Raw genomic sequence first — 25,401 nt, forward strand, 5'->3', positions numbered from 1 at the left:
GGAGTGTGTTGGCTGATGGAAAAAAACTGCATAAAAACTGGTGGGAAATGGTCTTAGAGAATTAAGTGACTTGTGGAAAGTCTTCACTTTCAAGACAAACCTCTGCCAACTATGATCTGTTTTCCCCATACCTTCTGCTTGATGATCATCTCGTTGATGTCTTCAAGATCACCCACCATCACCCTCTGTGCTTTCAGAACTCGATCAAGCAGAGACAGCCAGTCGGTAAGTTCTGTCCAAGCCCGGTTGAAATCTGCCAGTGCAGGGACCTCCAACAGCAAGGAAGATGGCATTTCTAGTTTGGAGACAGCGGTTTCCTTGGCAACCACAGGTTGTGTCACCAGAGCAACAGTCTGACTAGGAGCTAAATTTTTTTAAAAAAAAAGAAAAATAAAATATTAGAAACAGAAGATAAGAAGACAATTTCAATAAAAATAAAACTGATGTAAAGGCAACAGTTTCAACCGAAGTATTATTTATGGCATCATGTGTTTTTCCCCTAACCATATGGACACTTTAGACAGTACTGCATTATAGAAAAATTCAAAGATCCCAACTTTTCATTAATAAACATTTAACAGTCTTTCAAATGGTTTTGATTATCCTCATGGCTGAGCAATTAATTTAATTTAGAAAGTCCTTCTCAATGACAATTATACAGGTTGTGGAACTGGTAAAGAAAAATAGAAAGTATTCAGACTGTGCCAGGTAAATAAGTTTTACCTATTTTTTTTAATCAAGAGGGGAAAAAAAGTAAAGATTGGATAAGATCTTATTTCAAACTTATGATTTCCCTGAATAGGAAGTAAATTACTTTGGTGGTGGACTCTAGAGAAATCAAAGCCAATGAAATGTTCTTGTCTTTGATCTGTTATATTGGGAGTAGCTTATATATATATTTTTTCCTTTGCTTTCAGACTGGTAATAAAGAGGCTAGCAGTGAAGAAAATCTAAGCTAGTTATTTTTGAAAAATCAGGACTAGTAACGTTTTTACATTTGGATAATGAAACATGGTTTCAAAGTTACTAAGAAATATTAAATTAATATGAATAGTGGTGAACACTGTAGTGTAAGGTAGCATATGGTAATAGTTAAGATCTGAAGTTTCAGACTAAAACCCCCCTGGGAGAGAATACCTCTCTCTGTCTTAGGAACTCTGTGACCTTGGTTAAGTTACCAAACTTCTCTAAATTTCAGGTTTTCTCTTCAGCAAGTAAGGATAATGATGGGGTTAATGTCATAGGGGCAACTGTGTAGATTCAATGACTAATACAAGAAATGCACATAGCACAGTACCAGGAAAATAAAAGGAAAAATATTAGCATAGTTCCTGACACTAGTAGGTAATCGCGTTAGGTATTACTATATACATATATATATATATATATATATATATATATGATAAATAAGCAGAATGATAAACAAATATGGTGAGAAGTTAGAGATAAGGGATTGAAATATATAAAATATTTGGGGAAAAACTCAGCCAAAGGCCTAGTATAGCCCTATATGTACTGAAGGGCTGAATTTGCTGGTGTGAATATCAACAAATAAATATCAACAAACAGCTGGGTTATCTCAGGTGAGTGATGAAGGATAAGGAGTGTCACATTGAGTTCATAGGCAATGGCTTCTGGAGCCTGATACACCCAGGAGACTGGTAGTGAAGAAAAAGTGGCCTGTGTAGTTCAGAAGGAAAGTTTTGAAGTAAAGCTGCAAACACAGCATCTCAATGGGAAATCCAGGAGGTATGGACAATAAGGCAATTGTTCTAGAAGCATGAAGAAAATGTGCCATATGGCATTCCATTCTGACGTGACCATAAATGACTTTTCATGGTTATATCACTTTCAGCTTTTTTAAGGTTGTCTTTTTGTTACAGAAGACGATGAAAGGAATGGAGGCATGTCTCCTATCTCTCAAGATTCTTGGGGAGAACAAGAGGTTCCTACAAGTGGAAGAAGAAATCTTGAACAAGGCAGAAATTAAAAAAAAAGTGAGGTGACAGATAGAATGAAAACTAATGCCAAGATTGGGACTTCCCTGGAGGTTTGGTAGTTAAGATTTTGCCTTCTAGTACAGGGGGTGTGGGTTTGATCCCTGGCTGGGGATCTAGGATCCAAAATGTCTCAGGGCCATAATGCCGGGGCACAGAACCAGAGGCGATATTGTAGAAAATTCAATAAAGACTTAAAAAAAAAAAAAAAACAAAAAACTAATGCCAAGAAGTAATGACTAAAAAGACAATGATACTGAGGAGATGGAGAAGAAATAGTTTCCCAAAGCTATCTCACTACTCTAAGGTTTTTTTCTAGAAAGAATGAAACATAATCTGAAGCAGAAATAGCATCCTGTGACTCCACAGCCTAGTAGGAGAAAGCATGGGAGCCAATAGGTTCTAAAAATCTTAAAAGGGATTCCAAGAGAAGAGCCGAATTCCTGGAAAGAACACATGGGTGAGGATGAAAAGAGAGCTAAAATAAAATATCACCGTAGGAGCTAACTGTGGAATGCCTAGCTGACTAGGAAATATGGACAGATTGTTCTTAAAATACAAAACAATAGATATTCTGGCAACACACAGTATTTTGGGGAGGATTTCAAGGTTCTGGGAGATGTCAGATGCTTTTTTTTTAACTGACTTGATGAAAAATTCACTGTCAAAAGAGAGTAGGAATGAGATTTTTTTTCTCTAGACTTGTTTCTGACCAACAAAGAAGTAGCTTAATGAAGTGGAAATGATCACGTCATCTTAAATTTCTATATAGCCAAGAATAAAAAGGCAGAGAATCATCAGACTTCAACTGTTTTTTGGAACACACATTTTTTGGAGTGGGTAAGTCTACTGGAAAGAAAGGCTAGGACCAGAGATTGAAAAATAATGTTTTAAGATGACTAAAAAGTACAATTAACATTGAGAGGGTAATATCACAAAATTCTCCAATGGGGAAAAAAGTATCACCAAGTACAAAGACAGCTAAAAAAGATTCAGAGGAGAGTTGAGAGGCAGAGCAATGCAGCCATCTATGCTGCCACTATGGGCAAAGGATATGATTTATGGACTCATCGGGCAGGCCATAGTCAAAGCTGTGGTTTTTCCAGTAGTCATGTATGGGTGTGAGAGTTGGACCATAAAGAAGGCTGAGTGCCAAGGAATTGATGCTTTGGAACTGTGGTGCTAGAGAAGACTCTTGAGAGTCCCTTGGTTCTGGGAAAGATTGAGGGCAGGAGAAGGGCATCATAGAATCGAGCAGGTGTTCAACTATGACCTCTGAATACATGAATGAGACTGATCCTCCTAGCACTGCTCTGACAGTAGATACACTGTGTGTGTTTTTCCCTTCTGCTGTTCAACCAATGTTTATTGGCTGCTCACCTTCTAAATTAGCATGACTTTTTAGGTCCTGTGCTCTCTGAACCAGACTTCCAACTCCAGCCTCATCTCCCTCCATTCTTCCCATGCTCTCGGTCTCTATGTGGCATTCTCCAATTAGAACAGACCATCTCACACTTTTTTGCCCTTCCATATGCTCTATATACTTTTTAAAAACTCCTCTCCCTTCCCCAGACAAAAGCCTCAATTCCTTTTCAAATCCCAACTCTAGATTTCTGTCTTTTTTGGGGGTACCAGGGTAAGTGTATAACTAAAAATCTAAAATAAATAAATAAATAAATAAATAAATAAATAAAAATCTCTCAGAGGCATAGAGTTATACTAGTCTTTGGGGTCTTAAACACATTGAATCTTTAACATTTTATTACTAAAATATAATAATCACTAGGAAGAACAAAATCTTGCACCATTATTAGGGTTGGGGATTTTAAGATGGCTACAGCGTAGCTGATAGTACTTCAGAGCTGGATTCTAAACTCCAGAAACTTTGGGTCTCCAAGAATAGACAAAAAAAGTGCTATAAAAAACTAGAAAGAGGCAAATTTTCATCTATCACATACATTTTATGGGCCAATTCTTTCTATAACACTACTTGGAAAATATTTCATTCTTCCTAAAAAGACTTAGGGGCTTCCCTGGTGACTCAGACAGTAAAGAGTCTGCTTGCAGTGCAGGAGACCTGGGTTAAATCCCTGGGTTGGCAAGATCCTTGGAGAAGGGAATGGCTACCCACTCCAGTATTCTTGTCTGGAGAATCCCACAGATAGAGTAGGCTGCCATGCTACAGTCCATGGGGTTGCAAAGAATCAGACATGACTGAGCAACTAAACACAAAAAGACTTGCCTCTAGATTCATGTATGTGCATATACTTTATTTATTTTTTTATTAAGCAAGATGTGTCAAAGGAAAAATTTTGAGATCTTATTTTATTATGTATATCACATACCAACTCACACTGCATTTTCAGATGCCTTTATTTTTATCTAAAGAGAAAAAAAAATGAGGTTGTTTCTTTTCTATGTCATTTTACTAAAAACATAAGCAAATCACCTTATTAGGTGGTCAAGAGGTAGTTTAAGTGGTTTTTCCCAGACTGAGCAACAGAATCTTGATGCCAAGGGTCAGGGAAGGGTATTTACTCATTACGGGGGAGTCTTCTTTTAACTGTATAATTTAAAAGATGCAAAGAGGATTTCTTGAGAGTTTTTTCAACCCATAAAGCTAATCAGGGAAGCAGTTAGGATACGTAAATGAATACACAGAATCTTAAGCACAAAGTTCTAGGATGGGTTTCCAGGTTCTCCTCCTTAAGGAGCACCAAAAATGGCTTCCCCTCCGGCCAGTGGGGATCCTTTTCTTCCTGTTTAATGCCCCCACAGTTTGATATGCTTGTCGAGATATCTGCCCCTTGCCTCAGGCCACTGCCCAGGGTCACAAGAAGTTGGCCCTAGTAATGGTTGCTTCAAATCTCTGCTTCTTTAAAACCAAGGTCATCCTGCTCAAGTCTGAAGGAGAAAGTATCTCTTCCAGCATGGGGAAGAGTCTTTACGGTGTCACACTATTAACCGTCCCTCCAGCAACAGGCGCTAGTGTCCTTGGTTAATCAGTTCATGTCAGAACAGCATGCATTACAATGTGTATAACTAAGCCAAGTAGATAGGTAAAAAGATAAATAGATATATCAACAGATAAGTGCATGCACACACACACAGACCCTGTGTAGTTTGACTACTAATTGTAGCATAAGGTGTTTCATATGCATTCATTAGAAAATTAAAATAACTCTACTAAAAACTATTTCCTTTCCATAGTTAGCATACAAAAAGTCAAGCTCAAAATTGCTGAAAGGTATCAAGTTTGGCATACTGGAATAGTAGCATGAGTAACAGTAGGTGTAATATACTATTGCAAACCACAGCTTTGCTCTGAGTATTTTGTTAATTAAAAGGTGTTAGCTTTAGGAGGGAACTCTCATTTTTTCAAAAGTGTTTGAAGAACATTTCTGTAGTCTAAAATTTAAATTGCTTTTGAGGGTACATGATTAGTCAGACTAACAGCTTTACTTAGAGCTTTAGAGGAACTACTAAATCTTTTAAAAAACACATACACAATGTGTTTGGAATACTTTCTTTGAAGTATTCACACATGGTTTTTCTGTAATTCACAGGTCTCCTTTGATTGATAAGACAACAAGGAACACATATTCTATTTCTAGCTTTGTTGAATGAATGTGGGTAATTTTTGGTTTTCTTTCCTTTGATATTTGAAAAATCAGTCACTGACTAAATGATAAATTATTGGACTCACACTAATACAGATATCTAAAAAGTACCATTTGGTATATGTGGTTAAATTGAATTACTGTCTAACACTAGCTATAGGAAAGACTGTTTTAGCTATTATCCATATCACCAATGGATAAAACAACTGTTCTCCATGCAAGCAACACAGGGAAAGTTTTCTTTTTGAGTATTTAGAAGGATGGCATGTAGTTTAATAAAACCCATATGAGAAAGTTGCATGGTACCAAAATTAGAAATCATGCATAGACTCTAAAAGGACCTCACTTCTTTCTAAATATTTGTAGTCTACAGGTACACGTGAAAAATTAGAAACAAACACTGTGAATCCATAAACATGTATTTTTGTCTATATTCTTTCTCATCATTCTAAAGATGAAATAATATATATGATTCAACTATCATCAATTATTTACATTTTAGCACAGTAGGAGCTTGTATTATACATGGGAAGTCCTGGAGAAAAGGAACTTAAGGATTCATGATAACCAATTATATTTCTGGACTTGAGAAACAAATTATTTGACAGTAAGACCCATAGACTTTTAAAGCTTAGCAATGCTACTTTATCACTTTTTAATTGATTCTTTTCTTCTACCAAGTATGTAATCCAAGTAAGAAATATTTTCTGCCACTTGGAAAAGAGATCACCACCTACACTCTCACCACAATCATTTACTCAGGGTTTTCTACATGCCAGGCAAGGTTACTGATAAGCCCTGTTTAATGTTTACCAAATGATTTTCAGGTTGGCATTATTTCCATTTAACTAAAAGGTAAAATACCTTGCTGAGGGCTTCACATTAACAAATGACAATGCTAAGACAGTGTGCTTAACCACTATACCTATTTCTAAGGCTGATATAATCATCAGATATTTTTCATGCATGTCCCACTCAAAATATAATATTATTAATTACTCAAATACTTTTGACTCCAAGAGCTATAGTTTATAGCCTATGGTATCCACAAAATCATCTAATGTTCATTCTAATTAGGGAGAGAAGATCACCTTGAACTACTCACAAAAATATGGATTATAAAAATCAAGTGAGGGAATTCCCTGGTGGTCCAGTGCTTAGAACTCTGCACTCTCACTAATGAGGGCCCAGGTCATATACCTGATTGGGGGACTAAGATCCCACAAGCTGCACAGAGTGATGGCCAAAAAAAAAATCAAGTAAATCTGGTTTCCTCCCACAAGTTGAATATTATTCTTGAGGACTATCTCCAACCTGACTTCAGCCAAACAAGGATCCTTTCTACACTAATTTGAAGACAGAAATAACCTTGCCATTCCCTCTTTTTCGCTTGAATCTTTTAACTTGTATATATGAATTATTATTCATATATGGATTCATAACTCATGAATTCTTCACACATGCAGTCAATAAAAAGCAGTGTTTCTCAACCGTATCACTGTTAATATTCTGGCATGGATAAGTCTTTGGTGTGAGGGGCTCACCTGTGCTTTGTGGGATGTTTATCAGTATCCTTGGCCAGAGTACCTTCCCATTTTTGACAACTAGAAATGTTTTCAGACATTATCAAATGTCTCTGAAAGCGGCTGGGGCAGGGGGCAGGGGGAGTGGGGGGTGGGGAGGCGGATTGCTTCTGGTTCAAAATCACTAATTCAAAGGGTTTTAAATTTCTCTTCCTCAATCTCTCTCCTTCTCCTTTGTGTGTGTGTGTGTGTGTGTGTGTGGTTTATATACTTGCCTAACATTTGTAGTGGACATGGACATCTTTTACATCACATTGGACATCACATTGGTGCACCAGCATTTTCGTGGGAGACAACTTTTCCACAGACTAGGGTGGGGGGATGGTTTGGGGATGATTCAAACACATTATATTTAGTGTGCATGTTATTTCTATTATTATTATTACCCCAGCTCCACCTCAGATCATCAGGCATTAGATCCTAGAGGTTGGGGACACCTGCTTTAAGTCCATCCAAGTTTATGCTCTCCTATACCTTAGAAGTATAGGTTAAGTGAAACTCAGCACTTCTCTTAGCCACAGGATACTGGGCAGACACTGAGACACAGTAAATACTTGAAGCTATAGCTATGAGGGACAGTAAATAATATGACACAGGCAACACCATGATGATAAAAGTGAAAGCTTCTCTGGTAGAGAGTAAATGACCACAAATTCTTTCTCTTCCTGCATCTATACCCTTGTAATGAGACATTCCAGATGCTCCCATCAAGAGCCGTAGTATATTTCTCCATTCATTGAATGTGGATGGGATATTATTAAACACGACCATAAGCAAAGGTTTGAGAACTAAAGGTTTGAGAACTATAGCTATTGGGCTATGAGTGGAAACCTTTCACCACTATGCAAACTTCACTGGCCTACTGAATGATGATAGGCAAGTGGCTCTGTCACATCCATTGTCTCATCCAATAATCAAGTACCAAACACATGAGTGAGGCCATTGACTACCAGATGACCATTAATACATGAGTGAGTCTAGCTGAGACTAACAAAGGAATCACTGAGACACCCAATCCAAAGCAGACCCCCAAATGATGAGCTAAATAAATGATTCCTATTTTAAGCCACTACATGTGGGAGTCACTTGCTATAGAACAATACATGATACAACCTCCATTTTTACCAATTAAAGACTTGCATCCAAAACAAGTTTAAAATGGTCCTCCCATTGCTACAGAAATAAAACAAACACTGATCCTACAAAGAGAACACAGTTAAGAAAGAGTCTTCTAGTTAGAGTGTGAAAAAGAGAAAACTGAAGATACACATAATCATTTTATGATGCCTATAATTCAGGCAGTCAATATTTTATAGGATATTTGAAAAGCCAAGCATTTAGTAAAAATTCATTGTTAGTACACTTAAAACTATGTAAATGAAAAGAGTAGAGAATGTAATAATGATGGCCATGAAGCAGGCAGACCAGTGCAGAAAACAAGGGAAGAAAAGTCAGATCAGACCATAAAAAAGACCATGCTATTGATGAAGAATGATCATCAATTCTAAAACTGCCATCAGAATAAAATGCATACATTCATTTGGGTATAACCAGCTAGAAAACAGGGCTTCCCTGGGTAGCTCAGCTGGTAAAGAGCCTGGCTGCAATGCAGGAGACCCCAGTTCGATTCCTGGGTCAGGAAGATCCCCTAGAGAAGGGATAGGCTACCCATTCCAGTATTCTTGGGCTTCCCTCTGCCTGCAGTGCAGGAGACCTGGGTTCGATTCCTGGGTTGGGAAGATCCCTTGGAGAAGGGCATGGCAACCCACTCCAGTATTCTTGCCTGGCCATGGACAGAGAAGCCTGGTGGGGTACAGTCCATGGGGTTGCAAAGAGTCAGACACGATTGAGTGACTAGCCACAGCATAGCAGCTAGAGTTCATTACATAGTTCTCATAATAGTAAATACACTGCTGTTCTATCAAAAATTTTAGCACCTTGAAAAATTCTTAAAGGATCCAATCTGCTTTTTGTTTTCAACAGAATTGCCCCTACCTGAATATTAAAGATAAGATTCTGTAGTAAAACATGAACAAAACCAGGTAAGCAGTGTTCTATACATAATTCAGTCCAAATGAGTCTCATATTTGCTTGGGTAAGCTATGTTTTTACCCTCAGAAGCAAAATAACTAGCAGTGAGTTTTTCAAGTTGTTAAACATGTGCCAGGTCCTCCCTCACAAGCCGCACCCTTGAGATAAGCTACTTAAAGGATCAAATTTATCTTTTTCTTCATCACCAGCCCAGTGTGATGTCTGATACACAGTGGCCTCAACCAACATTTGCTGCTGTTGTTATCCAGATTAGAATGAAGCAGAATCCTGAAGGGATGCATAAGAGAGAGGGAGGGTGGTGGAAAGAGAGACTGATTCATTAGAGTCTCAATCTAGAGTTTCATCAGCCAGAACAAAGCAAAGGAACCATTAGCTCCAACGTAAATGAAATAGTATTAAGTAGTCTTAACATGTAAATTCTTTTGGCCTAAATTCATAATAATACCTTACATCTGTACAGAGCTATACAGTATAAAAGCACAAAAGTGTCATTTCAGTCATTTTATCCATTGACTTCTCACCATAACACTTGAGTGTGGGCAGGGAGAGCAACATTGCTATCAATTTGCAGGAGAGGACACTAAGATTTGGATAAATTAAAATACTTCTCCAGGGTCAAAATCTAGTAAGTTAGATGGAAATTCCCAAGCAATCTATATTTTAAGAAGGAAGGCTCTGAGTTGACTGATGAAAGAGGGATTCATGAAAAACCCAATTAAAAAATCTGCAAAGGATGTGAATATACATTTCTTGAGAGAAGATACATGAATGGGCAATAAACACATGGAAAGGTATCAACATCACTAATCATCAGGGAAATGCAAATCAAAGTCGGAGGTGGGGGAGGGAGGAAGAGAGAGAGAATGAGAACAAGTGTTGGTGAGGATGTGGATAAATTGGAACCCGTGTGCAATGTAGTTGGGAATGTAAAATGGTACAGCCTCTGTGGGAAGCAGTATGGAGTTTCTTTAAAAAGTTGAAACTAGAATTACCATACAACCCAGCAATCATACTTCTGAATATATAGTATATCCAAAAGAATTGAAAATAGGATCTTAAAGAGATATTTGGACACTGATGTTCATTGCAGCATTTTTGAAAAAGTCAAGAGGTGGGAAAAACCTAAATGTCCATTGACAGATAAATGGATAGGGAAAATGTGGTATAAGTATACAATGGAATATTATTTAGCCTTAAAAAGAAGTAAATCCTGGACTTCCGGAGTGGTACAGTGGATAGGAATCTGCCCACCAATGCAGGGGACATGGGTTTGATCTCTGGTCAGGGAAGATTCCACATGCCGCAGAGCAACTCAGCCCGTGTGCCACAACTACTGAGCCACAATACTGAGCCCACCGGCCACAACTGCTGAAGCCCACTGTGCTCTGCAACAAGAAAAAGCATCACAATGAGAAAATCACACAACGCAACTAGAGAAAGGCCATGCATAGTAATGAAGACCCAGCACAGTCAAAAAAAATTTTTTAAAGGAAATTCTATCATATGCTATAGAGTTTCTGTTTGCACGATGAAAAATTTATAGAGATCTGTTGTGCAATGGCAAAAAATTAGCACACTGTATACTTTAAATGGTTAAGATAGTAAATTTTATGTGTTTTTCACTACAACTTTTACAAAAAGGAGTCCATAGACCAGCCAAAGTGTGGACTTCTTTCTTTCCCTTCTGGGCTAAGGAGATTTAAAAGAGATCTTTGAATACCAAAATAAAGACCATCCTGTAAATAACCAGTGGTTCTGACACATGTAGGCCCAGTGAAAAATGACCAATTTCTTTTTCTGTCATTACACCTCCTTCTTTGTAACCTTTGTGGGGTAAAGAAGAATATGCCAATACCTCTCTGTGGTGGATATTATGGGGCCCCATTGCACTTCTCCTGGAGTCGACGGACCCACACACCAGGTTCTGTTAATAATGACTGCTAATGCGTCCCTCCCTGAGGCTTTCTGTCGGTCAGTACAAGGATATTAAGGCCCAGCTCACCTGCCTCAATTTTAGACAACTATGAAGGATGAATCCAGCTCCCAGCTCTCTGTCAGTTTGGCTTCAGTTCAGTTCAGTTCAGTCGCTCAGTCGTGTCTGAATCTTCGTGACCCCATGGCTGCAGTATTCACTGCTCTGTGGATCAGCCTCTCCCACTCTGTCCAGTAACACTGCCCTCACTTCCTTACAGGTAGATCTACCAATACTCATTCCCACTAAACCTAATGAATGCAACTTTTTGTCTCAGACCATGCTTCCAGGAAATCCAATCTAAGATACCATCTTTTGACCCCTTAGACACCTAAATACACGGTTTCCTTTCTAATACATAAAAGCAACATGGCATTCAATTCTGGAGTAATATTATTTAAATTATGTATTAACATCACATGTTGTATAGTTCAATATTCAGTTGAATGCTCTGGAAACTTACCAAAAGGCAGGCAACCACTTGGTGGCATATTTACTACTTAAAGGTTTATAAAAAGGTTTTTATACTCTGGTTATAGCTGAGTTTCAATTTATCATCTGAGTAGCAGCTTTGTAAGTGAAATCTGAACACATCCTATAACTAAAACACCAAAGAGTTTGACAAATCCCAATACTAAAGTCTTGAACTCTGTCTCTATAATGACACTGGAAATGTAACTGCCATCTTGTGTTAGTTTGATCTGATTGTGCTGAGCTGAACTTAGCTTTTAAAGTTCTGGGTCAGTAAACACCTTACAAACTGCAGGTATGGCAAACACACTAACTGAAGTAGCTCAACTAGCTCCATCAAAATCAATTCATGTTTTCATTTAACTTGTAGAAGAGCACACTATGCCCACAAGTGCAGTAACTATGAGCTATACAATAGGAACCAAAAATCAAAGGTAGAAAACAAGTACCAATTACAAAGGGAAAATTGCTTGTTACAGGCACAAAAATAAGATTATGATGTTTGTTTCTTTAAATCATGCTCACCAAGCCATCTCAAATTCCTTTTGAAGGAGAGGTAATCATAAATAAAAACACGGTTAAGTGGTTATAAATCACGCTATTGAAGCAATAGCATGATTACTCTTAGGAGCAATGCACGTACTTCCTATCGTTTCAGACCCGAAATCTCATGGTCCTAATCCTTTGGATGAATGGGTCTCAAATTAAGAGTGTAAAGAGAGTCTGGAAAAGCTGTGAGTCTATAGTTCATGGTTTCTGAAATAGGAGCATAGCTTACATTTTCACTTGAAAAGATTTGTGAAGCTGAACCTCTTATTTCTGCTACTTAAGAACAGAAAATTTTATCGGATCAGGGCTAATGTTTAGTCCTTTAAAAGAATCAGTAAATCATATTTAAACCTAGTAACACTGGTACTATTCCCATGATGTCAGTGTTTTATATAAAAGACAGAATTACACCAAATTTTTGCATTTGAGAACAGTACTTGAAAATGAAGTTCTAAGTAAAATGGAGTTATATTTCAGAGTCAAATAAATACTCTAAGGTAAAGTTAATTACACAGTCCACAACAGAAAACTATGCTTCATTTTTTTGTTAGGAGAAAGGTAACATTGGGCTGTATCCTGCAGGCCTCCAAGGTCTGTGTGTGCCCAGCTTCCAGACCAAAGAAAGAACCTAGAGTTGGCGACAGAGACATCAGTGGTTTAAAGGATGGAGGAGCTTACATGTCTGCAGCAAGGCCCTGGCGTGACACCCCAGTGAGTGCAGTGGACTGCAGGTTGGGCAGAACATGGTGGCTGGTAGGCTTGCTTCCAAGAGGAAGGGGAATTGACTGCAGGTGGGCTCATCAGTTACCAGGGAGACCAGTAGAGGGCACACCCCTCACCACCCCTTTGATGAGAACAATCACCAGCTGGGGCCTGGGGCGAGTATGGAGGAGGGGTGTGTGTGTGTGTGTGTGTGCACATGCATGTGAGCACTTGCGTGCACAAGCACACACACACTCAGTTTGGACTGACTCTTGGTGATCCTATGGATGGTGGTGGCCTGCTTTGCTGTCCATGGTGTTCTTCAGGCAAGAATATTGGAATGGGTTGCCATGTCCTCCTCCAGGGGATCTTCCTGACCCAGGGGATCGAAACTGCATCTCTTATGTCTTCTGCATGGGCAGATGGATTCTTTACCACTAGCACCACCTGGGAAGCCCATGTAAGGAGGTCAGTCCTGTGCATAAGATACAGGTGAAGCAGGCACCAGTGGGCAAGAGATGGACGGAGAGCAAGAGAACAGCCATCTCGAGTCGAAAATTGATGTTCCCTTTATCCCAAGATATTTTGGTTTGGAGTAAAATATATTTCCTTTATTATTGTTAAAATTACAGCCTATAGAAGATCGTAGAAGTCAGGAATGTAGCAGATTCATCCCAATGTTCACAGCTGCATTTTTTATAGTTGACAAGATGTGGAAGCAAGCCAAGTGTCCATCAATCAGGAATGGCTAAAAATGTGGTATATGTATACAATGCAATATTACTCAGCCATAAATCAGAATGAAAGTTTGCCATTTGCAACAACATAGTTGGACTTGGAGAGTCTTATGCTAAAGTGAAATGAGTCAGAGAAAGAAAAGAATATACTATATGATGCCACATATTTGGAATCTAAAAAATACAACAAACTAGTGAATATAACAAAAAAGCAGCAGACTTACAGATACAGAGAACAAACTAATGGTTACCAGTGGGGAGAGGGAAGGGGGTGGGCAAGGCGATATGGGACAGGGGATTAAAGGTACAAACTATTATGTATAAAATAAATAAGCTACAGGCATATATTGTCTAACACAGGGAATATAGATAATATTTTATAATTATTATAAATGAACTATACCTTTACTATAGTATAGTAAAGTATTACTTTCAGTTCAGTTCAATTGCTAAGTCATGTCTGACTCTTTGCAACCCCATGGACTGCAGCCTACCAGGCTTACCTTTACAAATTGTGATCCTATATTGTATACCTGTGACTTATATGACATTGTATATGAACTACCATTCAAAAGAATATATCAATAATACAATTATAGCCTATATTAACCTATATTTTAAGATACAAAGAATTAAAGGTGGAAATTCTTCATTGTTTTTCCTACTTTTGTCCTACCTCAAAGGCATGGCTGTTATGTGCTAATAGATATTCTTACCAACAAATTAATTTCTATACATTCAATTGATAAAGTACACTTTTTGTGGAAAATAAGGACCCGGACAGAAGTAAATAGCTAGGCAGAAAGGTCAATTCACTAACAAAAAGTGGGGCCAATTCACTATTTTCAGCATGATGTTCCCATTCAATTTGATGTAACAGTGGAAAAGAAGGACTTAAGGACTGAAGCTTTCTGCCATAAGGGTGACGTCACCTGCATATCTGCAGTTATTGATATTTCTCCTGGCAATAAGCGAAGAGGAACTGAAGAGCCTCTTGATGAAAGTGAAAGAGGTGAGTGAAAAATCTGGCTTAAAACTCAACATTGAAAAAACTAAAATCATGGCATCCAGTTCCATAATTTCATGGCAAATAGATGGGGAAACAATGAAAACAGTGACAAGCTTTATTTTCTTGGGCTCCAAAATCACTACAGATGGTGACTGCAGCCATGAAATTAAAAGATGCTTGCTCATTGGAAGAAAAGCTATGACCAACCTAGACAGCATACTAAAAAGCAGAGACATTACTTTGCCAACAAAGGTCCGTCTATTCAAAGCTATGGTTTTTTCCAGTAGTCATGTATGGATGTGAGAGTTGGGCCATAAAGAAAGCTGAGCACTGAAGAACTGATGCTTTTGAACTGTGGTGTTGGAGAAGACTCTTGAGAGTCCCTTGGACTGCAAGGAGATCCAACCAGTCCATTCTAAAGGAAATCAGTCCTGAATATTCATTGGAAGGACAGATGCTGAAGCTGAAGCTCCAGTACTTTGGCCACCTGATGCGAAGGATTGACTCATTGGAAAAGACCTGGATACTGGCAAATATTGAAAGCAGGAGGAGAGGGGGATAACAGAGGATGAGATGGTTGGATAGCATCACTGACTCGATGGATTTGAGTTTGAACAAGCTCCAGGAGTTGGTGATGGACAAGGAAGCCTAGAGTGCTGCAGTCCATGGGGTCGCAAATAGCTGGACATGACTGCGCAACTGAACCGAAGGACTGAAGCACTGTGAGACTGAATTGCTAAAATGGACAATCTTTGTCACTGACAGTGGCGGCCTAAGGTCACTACAACTGGGTGAATTTAACAGGTGAAACAGTAACAAGTCAGAGGTCTTTCATTCATCTATTTTCAGGGATGATCTTTTGGGGTTTATTGAATCAGATTCTGTTATCACTTAGTCATATAAGTAAGTAAACTATTCTATAAAAATATGTTATCAGTCACTATTTTTCAATGCCATAGACATATATGTTATAGAAATTTGATTTTCAGAGAAGTTAACTTATTTTATATACCTAAAGCCATAGACACTATACCTGATAGCATGATCAAAAGCTGTTTCATTTGAGAGAAACTGATCATTTAACAACTAAAGAAATCAAGGCCTAAAGCATTGAATGGTTTGTCTAAGATTTCTATTCCCCAGCTGGCTTGAGACCAAATGAGGACCAGAATCTAGGGCTCTGAATTCTCAATTCAATAAGCTTTTTACTGTGCCAGTGGTTCTCATTAGGAACATGCTTCTGCAACCTCAAAAATGTCACATGCCTCTGCATAATAATCACATCTCCAGATTGCACAGATTGAGAAAAACAGTGACAAAAATCCACTTATTCTGAATTCTGTAATATTCTAATTTTACATTTTATTAATTGTAGTACCATTTAACGTCACTTTGAAAATATCTACTACATATATGTGGAGACACATAACTTATTTGATCCACAGACAACACTTGCTCAATGATTTGAGAACTGATTTCAGTGATACTAGGAAATCTCACTTATCTCCAGCCTCTAGGTTGAGAATCTCTATCATGCTGATCACTGCTTCATATTACTCTGATCAAGTATCTTCAAAACTCCCGTTCCTTCCCCTTACAGTTGATTTCAGTTAAGTGTTGCCAAAAAATGGTATCATGATCTTTAAGGATGGCTTATATCACAGATGGAGGTTCCCTCATGGCTCAGAGGGTAAATAATCTGCCTGCAATGCAGGAGACCCGGGTTTGATTCCTGTGTCAGGAAGATCCCCTGGAGAAGGGAATGGTAACCCACTCCAGTATTCTTGCCTGGAGAATTCCATGGACAGAGGAGCCTGTGGGATACCGTCCATGGGGTCACAAAGAGTCGGATATGACTGAGTGACTAACACTTTATAGCACAGACAAAAGCTGAATTTTTACAATTAGTTTTTATAAATTACAGGAGATTTAAGGTTGTCAGTATCACAATACTCTCAGTTACTTAACATTCTGATATGCTTTTCTGATTGGGAGAAAAGGGCACAGTCAGAGTTTGAATTTGGCTATCCTGCAGGTTATTTCACTCACTTTTTTGTATACTGTAGCCCCTGACATGAATATACCCATGTGTATATGTGAATATCACTACCATGTGTAATGAGATTGGTGAGGTAGGGAGGAGGAGGAGACAAATGGTGAGAAACACCACAGGACCATGTTTAAATATCTGAATTTGCCTTCACTTTACTTATAGAAAATTATTTTCTACTACTTACCCAAAATGCCCATGTTGTCTCTGACTAGGCAGTCTCTTCATGAAATTCTCAATATGCTTTTATTCTTTAGAAAATGAATCTATCCAAGTTGTTCCTCAGGCTTAAGTATCTTCTTCACTTATTCTAATCCTTCCTATCTTTTATGATCAGAATCTCATGTCACTGAGGTCTTTGTTGACAACTCGAGTTACGTCTGAACTTTGAATTCTTATGTTGATGGCAGTTTTATGTAAAAAAAAAAAAGCTGTTTGATTACATTTCCATATATTATTCTTTACTGATCCAATTATAAAATTTTAGAATTGGAAGGAATTTGTGTGAATTCCAGTGCTGAACTTTAAAATCGGTCACCTCTGAACATTGTAAATCTTAGACTGAATTGTTTTGAAAATAATTCAGCAGACCCTTGATATTCTCAAGATGTGTATCTACGGGCCTTTGCAAATCAAAAAGTAGATGTGGGTGATCAGCTAGACTTATGTAGGACTTAAGGGATTTCCCTCTGCCTAATAGATTTTCAGAACATGAGACTAGTGTTAAAAGTTTTACATATTTAAGCCAGTCCAACCATCCAACAGTGTAAATGTTGTCAACCCCACTGGAAACCATTACATAGCATGGACCTTCGGAAAGTAAATTTCTATTACTTCATATGAATTATTTAGCTCAGGACAACATTTTAAGACTTCCTATTCAGATTATAAAAAGCAAATCACATCTCTTATTTTGAAAATTATTTTAGTCTACACAAATCATTCTGATTATTGGCATTATAGCAAAAATTTCAAAATGTAAGAAATGTTTTCAAAATGTTTTTTATCATTATAAATCAACATGAATATTTTATTTTATATATTTTCCAAAAAGAAATAATGGGTTCATAAATGAGAAAGCTTTTATAATGTGACTTTGATAGTGTGAATTTAGTCTAACAGAATGGGTTTCATTCAAATATTATTACTGAATAACTCCTAACTTGGTGACGCATCTGGGCTTCCTTAGTAAGAGAGTCATGTAGATGAATATATTTAAATATTTATTTCCAAGGCCTCTGTAGAAATAGGTAATCAAGTTGTTTTTTTTTTTACATGATTTTATTTATTTTTTGGCTGTGCTGGGTCTTTGGTGCTCATGTAGGCTTTCTCTAGTTGTGGTGAGCGGGGGCTACTCGCTGGTGGTGCACAGGCTTCTCATTGCGGTGGTTTCTCTTGCTGCGGAGCACAGGCTTAGGGCACGCAGGCCTCAGCAGTTGCGGCTAGAGCACAGGCTCAACAGTTGTGGTGCACAAGCTTAGTTGCTCCGTGGTATGTGGGATCTTTCCGGATCAGGGATCGAACCCACGTCTCCTGCACTGGCAGGTGTTCTTTACCACCGAGCCACCAGAGAAGTCCCAAGTTATTCTTATTTTAATAAAGCTGTGAATATATGTCATAACAAAGGACAATTATACTCTAGATAAATACAGCACTTGACTGTGTTACACAGGAAGTACTCTCTAGGGTTAAATGCTAAGGAAGTTATTATTAATACATAACTTTTCCTGACAACTCTGTATTTTGAAAGGCAAAATTCTCACATTGTATTATCTGAGACTATAACACAGTTGGACTGGTTTAGAGCAAAACTCGGGTATGGGAAGTGCTTTTAAAATTGATTGAAGGTTATAGAATATGTCTAAAATCTCGAGCATCATTAATAAAGTTCACTCTACTTGGTCTTATTACTCAATTCACATCCTTTCTGGGAGATGAACTATCTCAAAATTCAAGACCTAACAGTAATGTACCATTATTGCAGAGTTGCTGTGAAACATTCCTGGGGCTCTGACCAGGATGATTGAGAGGACTACTAAATGCTGAAAAGTGGATGTGACCAGGGAATGGCTTGGCTGTTTGCCAGTGCAAGAAATAACTTGATGCTGACATTAAGCAGTAGCTGAAGAATCTTTTAATAGTTTAGGCGCTTTTTCTAAATCCTCCAGTTATGCTTCACTGATTAAATTATTAAGAACCTCTGATTTAGCTGTTTCATATTTTAGATGTGAGTGGAGATGTTTTGAAATGATTTCCATTATTCATGGCTTCTTGTTTTTCAAAATTAAACTTATAGGATGCTGAGATAATCCCTTTTTATTAGGTCTGCAGACACTGAGAAGACACTAAAAAGCAAAATAGCTGTGTGAAAGTATCATTTTCCTTAACAATACTGTATTATGCTGGACTAGTTTTTTCCCCCCTTAGCTGAGTTACAGACATTTCAATTAATGCTATTAAACCAGTTGTTAAGATCTTAAAAATGGCTCCAACTAACTTCCAGATGTTTTGTATGTATGTGTGTGTATGTGTATGCTCAGTCATGTCTGACTCTTTGTGACCTCATAGACCATAGCCCATCAGGCTCCTCTGTCCATGGGATTTTCCAGGCAAGAATCCTGGAGTCGGGTGCCACTTCCTCTTCCAGGGGATCTTCCTGACACAGGGACTGAACCCTTATCTCTTGCACCTCCTGCACTGGCAGGTGGATTCCTTCCCCACTGCACCACCTGGGTAGCTCCAACTTCCAGATTAAGGCCAAGATAAGATTCAGGCAAAGGTCAAGGGAAGGACAAGACATTACATTTAGGAACAGCCTCCCAATGTGTATAATTAATTTGTATATGATTAACATTTCTAAAAATATTTCTCATTGTTGCCTACTTTATATATGGCTTGCAGATAAGATTGTCTTGAGGGATGGTACAGGGAGCGAGGAGGGAGGAGGGTTCAGGATGGGGAACATGTGTATACCTGTGGTAGATTCATGCTGATACATGGCAAAACCAATACAATATTGTAAAATTAAAAAATAAAATAAAATTTAAAAAATTGTCTTTCATAGCTTCACTGAACTAACAGTAATTAAACAGCTTTGGGCCCAACACCATGCCAATGGAGTGAATACTGAACAACATTCAGTGAACTGAGCTGTTGGTGAACTGAGCAACATTCTTTCATGGATGCCCTTACACCCACTCTGCATTTCTACTACTTAGGAGAGTTTTCAATTCTTTTCAGGCTTCCACGGATTCCATCCCCCAGTTTTAGAGGTGATTTAGATTCATCTAAGTGCTTAGATTCCAAGCCAATCAAGATAATCCCTTCCTCTTAACTTTGGTTTAATATCCCAAAGTTGAAGTCAACCATCCTATGGCATCACTCTGAAGACTATTATTGATATGGGAGTAGATACATAACCTAGATTGGCAGATTTGAGTGATAGATAAATCTCTTAATCTAGCCTTGAGGTAAGAGATCCTCTCTCACTGTAACAGCAAATCATATTGCCCCATTTGCTGCTGGCAGCCACCTTCAAAACTGGAAGGGAACTAGTGAGGGGTCAGAGCTGACCCAGAGGGAAAATCAGAACTAAGAATATCATAGAGAAAGAGAACCAGAGCTCTGTTTGCACTGTTTCTGGAGCTTGCTCCAATGTTTGGACTTTCAGTTAGGTGAAATTAATTATACTTATGGCTGAAGCCACTTTGAATGGGTATTCTTTTCCTTGTAGCCCCAAACATCTTTATTAACCATGTCACCAGAGTTACAAAAATAAATGAGACTCTATTGCTGCCTTTAAGAAGTTTCTATTCTAGTGGGAGACATATATGCCAACAACAAATTTCCATAAAATGTAATTATACTTGCTGAAATAGAAGTAAATAGCAAAATGGTAGTATAATAAAGAAGTACCTGTCTTCCCTTGAAGACTAGGCAGAAAGGAAAGTATTCATACAAATAATATTTTGAGCTGAGACTTCAAGGTTGAGTTTAACAAAATTAAATGGTGATATGTGCATTTCTAGAGGAAAGAATAGCATATGTTAAAGTAGAAAGGCAGCATTTGGTGACTGGGGCACTAAAAATAGCTTAGTATTATCTGGTTATCAATAAAGTGGTGGGAGAGTTAGGAAATAACCTAGACATCCTAGCAAGTGCCAAATTATGAAAGACCTTGTATACCAAGCTGAGGAATTTAGCTTTTATTCTAGAAAAAAAAACTATTCTAAAATCTTGACTAATGTAATATGATTGGTACATTAAAAAGTTCATTATCAATGGACTTGTAGTGTGCAAGATGGGTTGAGAGAGATGGGAAGACCAAGCAAGAGGCTATGTAGATGATGACTGGATAAATGACCAAAACAAAATAGCGGGGCTATGTTAGAAAGTTGAGAGTTGTTTGGCTTACAAGTTCAACAAAATCGGTGGTAAATGATTATTTAGTACTAAGGAATAAAGAAAGTGTCAGCAAAACTCCTTGATTTCTAACTTGGATAGTGAGTGCCATCCACCAACATAAGGAATATAAAAAGACGTGTATATTTTTCAAAAGATAATGGTAATATCAAATTTGGGTATGCTGAGTTTGAAATATCTGTAAAACATCTAGGTGATAGCTGGCCTGCAGGTGAAACTATAAGACAAGAGTTTAGGAAAGACATCTGAGCTAATCACTGGCATGGTTTTAGGAGTCTTTACCTTACATTCTCTAACACACTGAACTGTATTAAGATGATTTAAGATGGTAAATTTTGTTACAAGTTTTAAAGCACAATTTAAAAACTACAAAAGAAATTTGGCCATAAGTACAGCATAGGCTATGGCCAATCGGAACAGATGCCAGCTGTAAAGGGACACACACATAGCATGGGCTAAGTCCTGGGTGATACCATCATTTAAGGGGCTGACAGGGGGATATGTCAACTAGTAGGAATGGCAACAAGGGACCACAGAGGTGCTAGAAAGCAAAGCTGAACAAAACAAGAGAACATGCAAGCTCAAAAGCCAAGACTGTAGAGAATTTAAAAGCAAGGAACATGGGTGATGCTTGGCTAAAACTATCAAAGGCACTGAAGGTAAGGTTTCAGAATCATAGCAAAGGGAATAATAATTCAAAAAACCTTGCCTGTGGATTAATGCAAATTGTCTTAATACTCAAGGTATAATGTAATTTCAAAAATATCTATATTATACTGAGAATGTTAGGTTAAAACTACATAAAAATGGAATCAACTGATCTACTATAGTATTCATAATCTAATCTAATCTCAAGAAGCAAATAAACCATAAGGTTGGAGTAGGAAATAGCTACCCACTCCAATATTCTTGCCTGGAGAATCTCATGGACAGAGGAGCCTGGCGGGCTACAGTCCACAGGGTCACAAAGAGTCAGACGTGACTGAGCGACTAACACTTTCAAGGAAGACAATATAGAAACTCATAACATAAATGCCAGTAAGACAAATATATTAAAAGATGTGGGGTGGCAGATTTTTTTTTTTATGTCATACAGGATGACAAAGGAAGTAAAAAAATGAAAGACTGAGACAAAAATCAAAGGAGACAAGAGACATATTTGAATGAAATATAAAGGCTCAAAAAGACATATAGGTGAGGGGAAATGAAACTGACCAATTTGGTTCATGGACACAATGACTCTTCAGTGAGCGGAGCTGGAGGCAGGGGTTGTGTGACAAACTTCCAAAGACACATTTTAAACTGAATTTTTTTCTCTTCTTGCAATATTTTCTATTCTCAAACAATATCTTTGTTCTTTTCTTATAGGTAGAAATATTGAGGATGATAATCCACTGGAAAGACAATTCATGGTTCTTATATTTAAACCACGAAATAAATTGGTTCACAACTGGATTGAACGACAAAAAATACTTCAAAAGCTCCCCTCTTCCTCTTTGTAAAACTGCTGTGATACTTTTGAGTCTAGAAATCAAGGCAAGACCAAGACTTCTGATGTTCACATGGCTTTTGTTCTAGAGGTTTTGCTTATTTTGTGAGCATAAATTTACCCAGTGGATTCAGGAAGAAGATGAGTAGTTTTTTTTTTTTTAAAGCAAACGATGAGTCAGCAGGAGGTTCAAAGTTCTCCACATGGAGTTGTCACTCCAAGCCCTGACATCAAAATCAATGGAAAGTGGCGCCAGTCTTTTTCTAAGTATAATTTGCAGTGGAGAGGAAGTTAAGGAAAACTGTGAGGAGAAGACAGTTAGGAAAAATGGGTAGACAGATATGCAGCAAAGATGGGGGCGGGGCCAGGAGGATTATTAAACTTGAAGCTGGCAGAGTGATCCAGATTCCACGTGGGATGAATGCAAACATCACTGGACTAAGGGTCACTTGACAACACGTTTTCTTTTTCTTTTTTTTCGGGGTATGGTATTTTATTTATTTATTTTTTTTATTTTAAATTAATTTTATTTTATTTTTAAACTTTACATAATTGTATTAGTTTTGCCAAATATCAAAATGAATCCGCCACAGGTATACATGTGTTCCCCATCCTGAACCCTCCTCACTCCTCCCTCCCCATACCCTCCCTCTGGGTCGTCCCAGTGCACCAGCCCCAAGCATCCAGTATCGTGCATCGAACCTGGACTGGCATCTCATTTCATACGTGATATTTTACATGTTTCAATGCCATTCTCTCAAATCTTCCCACCCTCTCCCTCTCCCACAGAGTCCATAAGACTGATCTATACATCAGTGTCTCTTTTGCTGACAACACGTTTTCTGCAAAGCTAACGGACCCTGATGCTGGGAAAGATTGAAGGCAGGAGGAGAAGGGGATGACAGAGGATGAGACGGTTGCATGGCATCACCGACTCAATGGACATGAGTTTGAGTAAACTCTGGGAGTTGGTGATGTACAGGGAGGCCTGGCATGCTGCAGTCTGTGGGGTCGCAAAGAGTCGGACATGACTGAGTGACTGGACTGAACTGAACTGAACGGGCCCTGATGGAGTAGGAAATGGCAACCCACTCCAGTATTATTGCCTGGAGAATCCCTTGGACAGAAGACTCTGGTGGGCAACAGTCCACAGGTTTGCAAAGACTCAGAAGTGACTCAGATAACGACAAGCACACACGCATGCATGCCATACCTTGGAATACATCCTTGTGTCCCCCATAGCACAACCTCCTAGAGATGACCGTTCTTCTGACTTTTCTGTCTTTACTCCTCAATTACTGCCCTCTTCAGCTTAGAGTCCGTGATTCATCACTTCAGCCCAACCTGGAACCATTACTGACTACACTTTCTAGTTATTATTAATTCCCTTGTTCCAATATACTTTCATAGAACCTTTCTGACAAAACAACCATGGAAGAATCTTACCACCACCTCCATCTTTTCTTCTACCCACTTAAAGAGACACTTCTTGAAAGTCTAGCTTCATTCCCTCTGGTTCTCTATTTCTGATTTTGGCCATTCCTCAGTCTCCTTCGCTGGCTTAGGAGACTAAATTTTTACAGGATTGGATTCTGTCCCAAGTCCTCTTCTCATTCTACATGTACTTCCTAGGAGATCATCACTCTTGAGACTTAAGCTATGTTTTACTGTACATGCGGACAACTCTGGTATCCAAGACAAAAAAAGTGAAAAGTGAAGTCGCTCAGTCGTGTTCGACTCTTTGAGACCCCATGGACTGTAGTCTACCAGGATCCTCTGTCCATGGGGTTTTCCAAGCAAGAGTACTGTACTGGATTGCCATTTCCTTCTTCAGAGGATCTTCCCTCCCCAGGGATCGAACCCAGGTCTCCCGCATTGTAGGCAGATGCTTTACCGTCTGAGCCACCAGGGAAGTCTGGTATCTATATTTTTAGCCTAAACCTCTCTCTGGATTCATATGGCTAGTTTACTTAGTGGCCTTGCAAGCAGCTCAAACTTGATGTATCCAAAACTGAACTCACATCCACAGTTTAGTAATTTCCACTACCATCCACCCAGTATCTCTTTAGTCTCCTTTCAATCTTGATTCCCTTTCTCACGTCTCTAGTTCAAGTCATCACTCTTTCTCATCTGGACCACTGGCACAGCCTCCAGTGCTACCGTTACCTAAGTCATCCTCTACTCTTTTGTAGAACAAGCCCGCTTAAACCCAAGTTCATCATGTCACTGGCTTCTTCAAAAAAGCTCCAGGTGCTTTCAATTGCCCTCCAAATAAAATGTGATTGATTTCTCTAACAATCCTTAAAGAACAATTTAAGGCTGTGGTATTTTCAGCATCATTCAGAACCTCCTCCTTGACATATCCCTTCTCATCTGCTCCTCACCCAACTCAATGCTTTGTCCATACTTGAATTTTTCAAGAAATGCCAGGATCCTTGTTGCTTCATCTTTACTTCTGCCATTTCCCTAGAAGAGGAGGACTCTGACTCATCTGACCCCACTCCCCCACCTGTTGGCCTAGGCACACCTATGTATCCTTCAAATCTCCTATCAAAGTTCCTTTTTTCTAGAGAACTTTCCATCTACCAACTGTCCCCTTCCAGACTGAATTATGATTCTCCCATAACATTCTATATCCTAGTGTTTGTAAAATGTAGCTATTTAATTCTCTTACTTTCTGAGAGCCCCCAAATTGTGTTTTTCATGGTCAATATTATATCCTTCGCATCTAGCATACAACATAGCACA

At 38.5% G+C, this 25,401-nt stretch overlaps 1 protein-coding gene across 20 annotated transcripts in view; it reads right to left on the reverse strand.

The window, feature by feature from the left end:
• Nucleotides 1-25,401, reverse strand: part of DMD (dystrophin) — a 2,667,987-nt gene that overhangs the window by 695,484 nt on the left and 1,947,102 nt on the right. For 19 of the 20 annotated variants that reach the window (XM_086387503.1, XM_086387509.1, XM_086387510.1 and 16 more), the window contains one exon: nucleotides 132-364. In XM_086387503.1, coding sequence (XP_086243629.1) covers nucleotides 132-364 — 233 coding nt within the window. Of the gene's footprint in view, nucleotides 1-131; nucleotides 365-12,922; nucleotides 13,046-25,401 lie in introns of those variants that run through there. The other variant, XM_086387513.1, reaches the window with a different exon arrangement.

This window comes from Bos grunniens, chromosome X (genome assembly GCF_055505025.1).
Source record: "Bos grunniens cultivar Pamir isolate PY7600 chromosome X, Bosgru_T2T1.0, whole genome shotgun sequence".
NCBI lineage: Eukaryota > Metazoa > Chordata > Mammalia > Artiodactyla > Bovidae > Bos > Bos grunniens.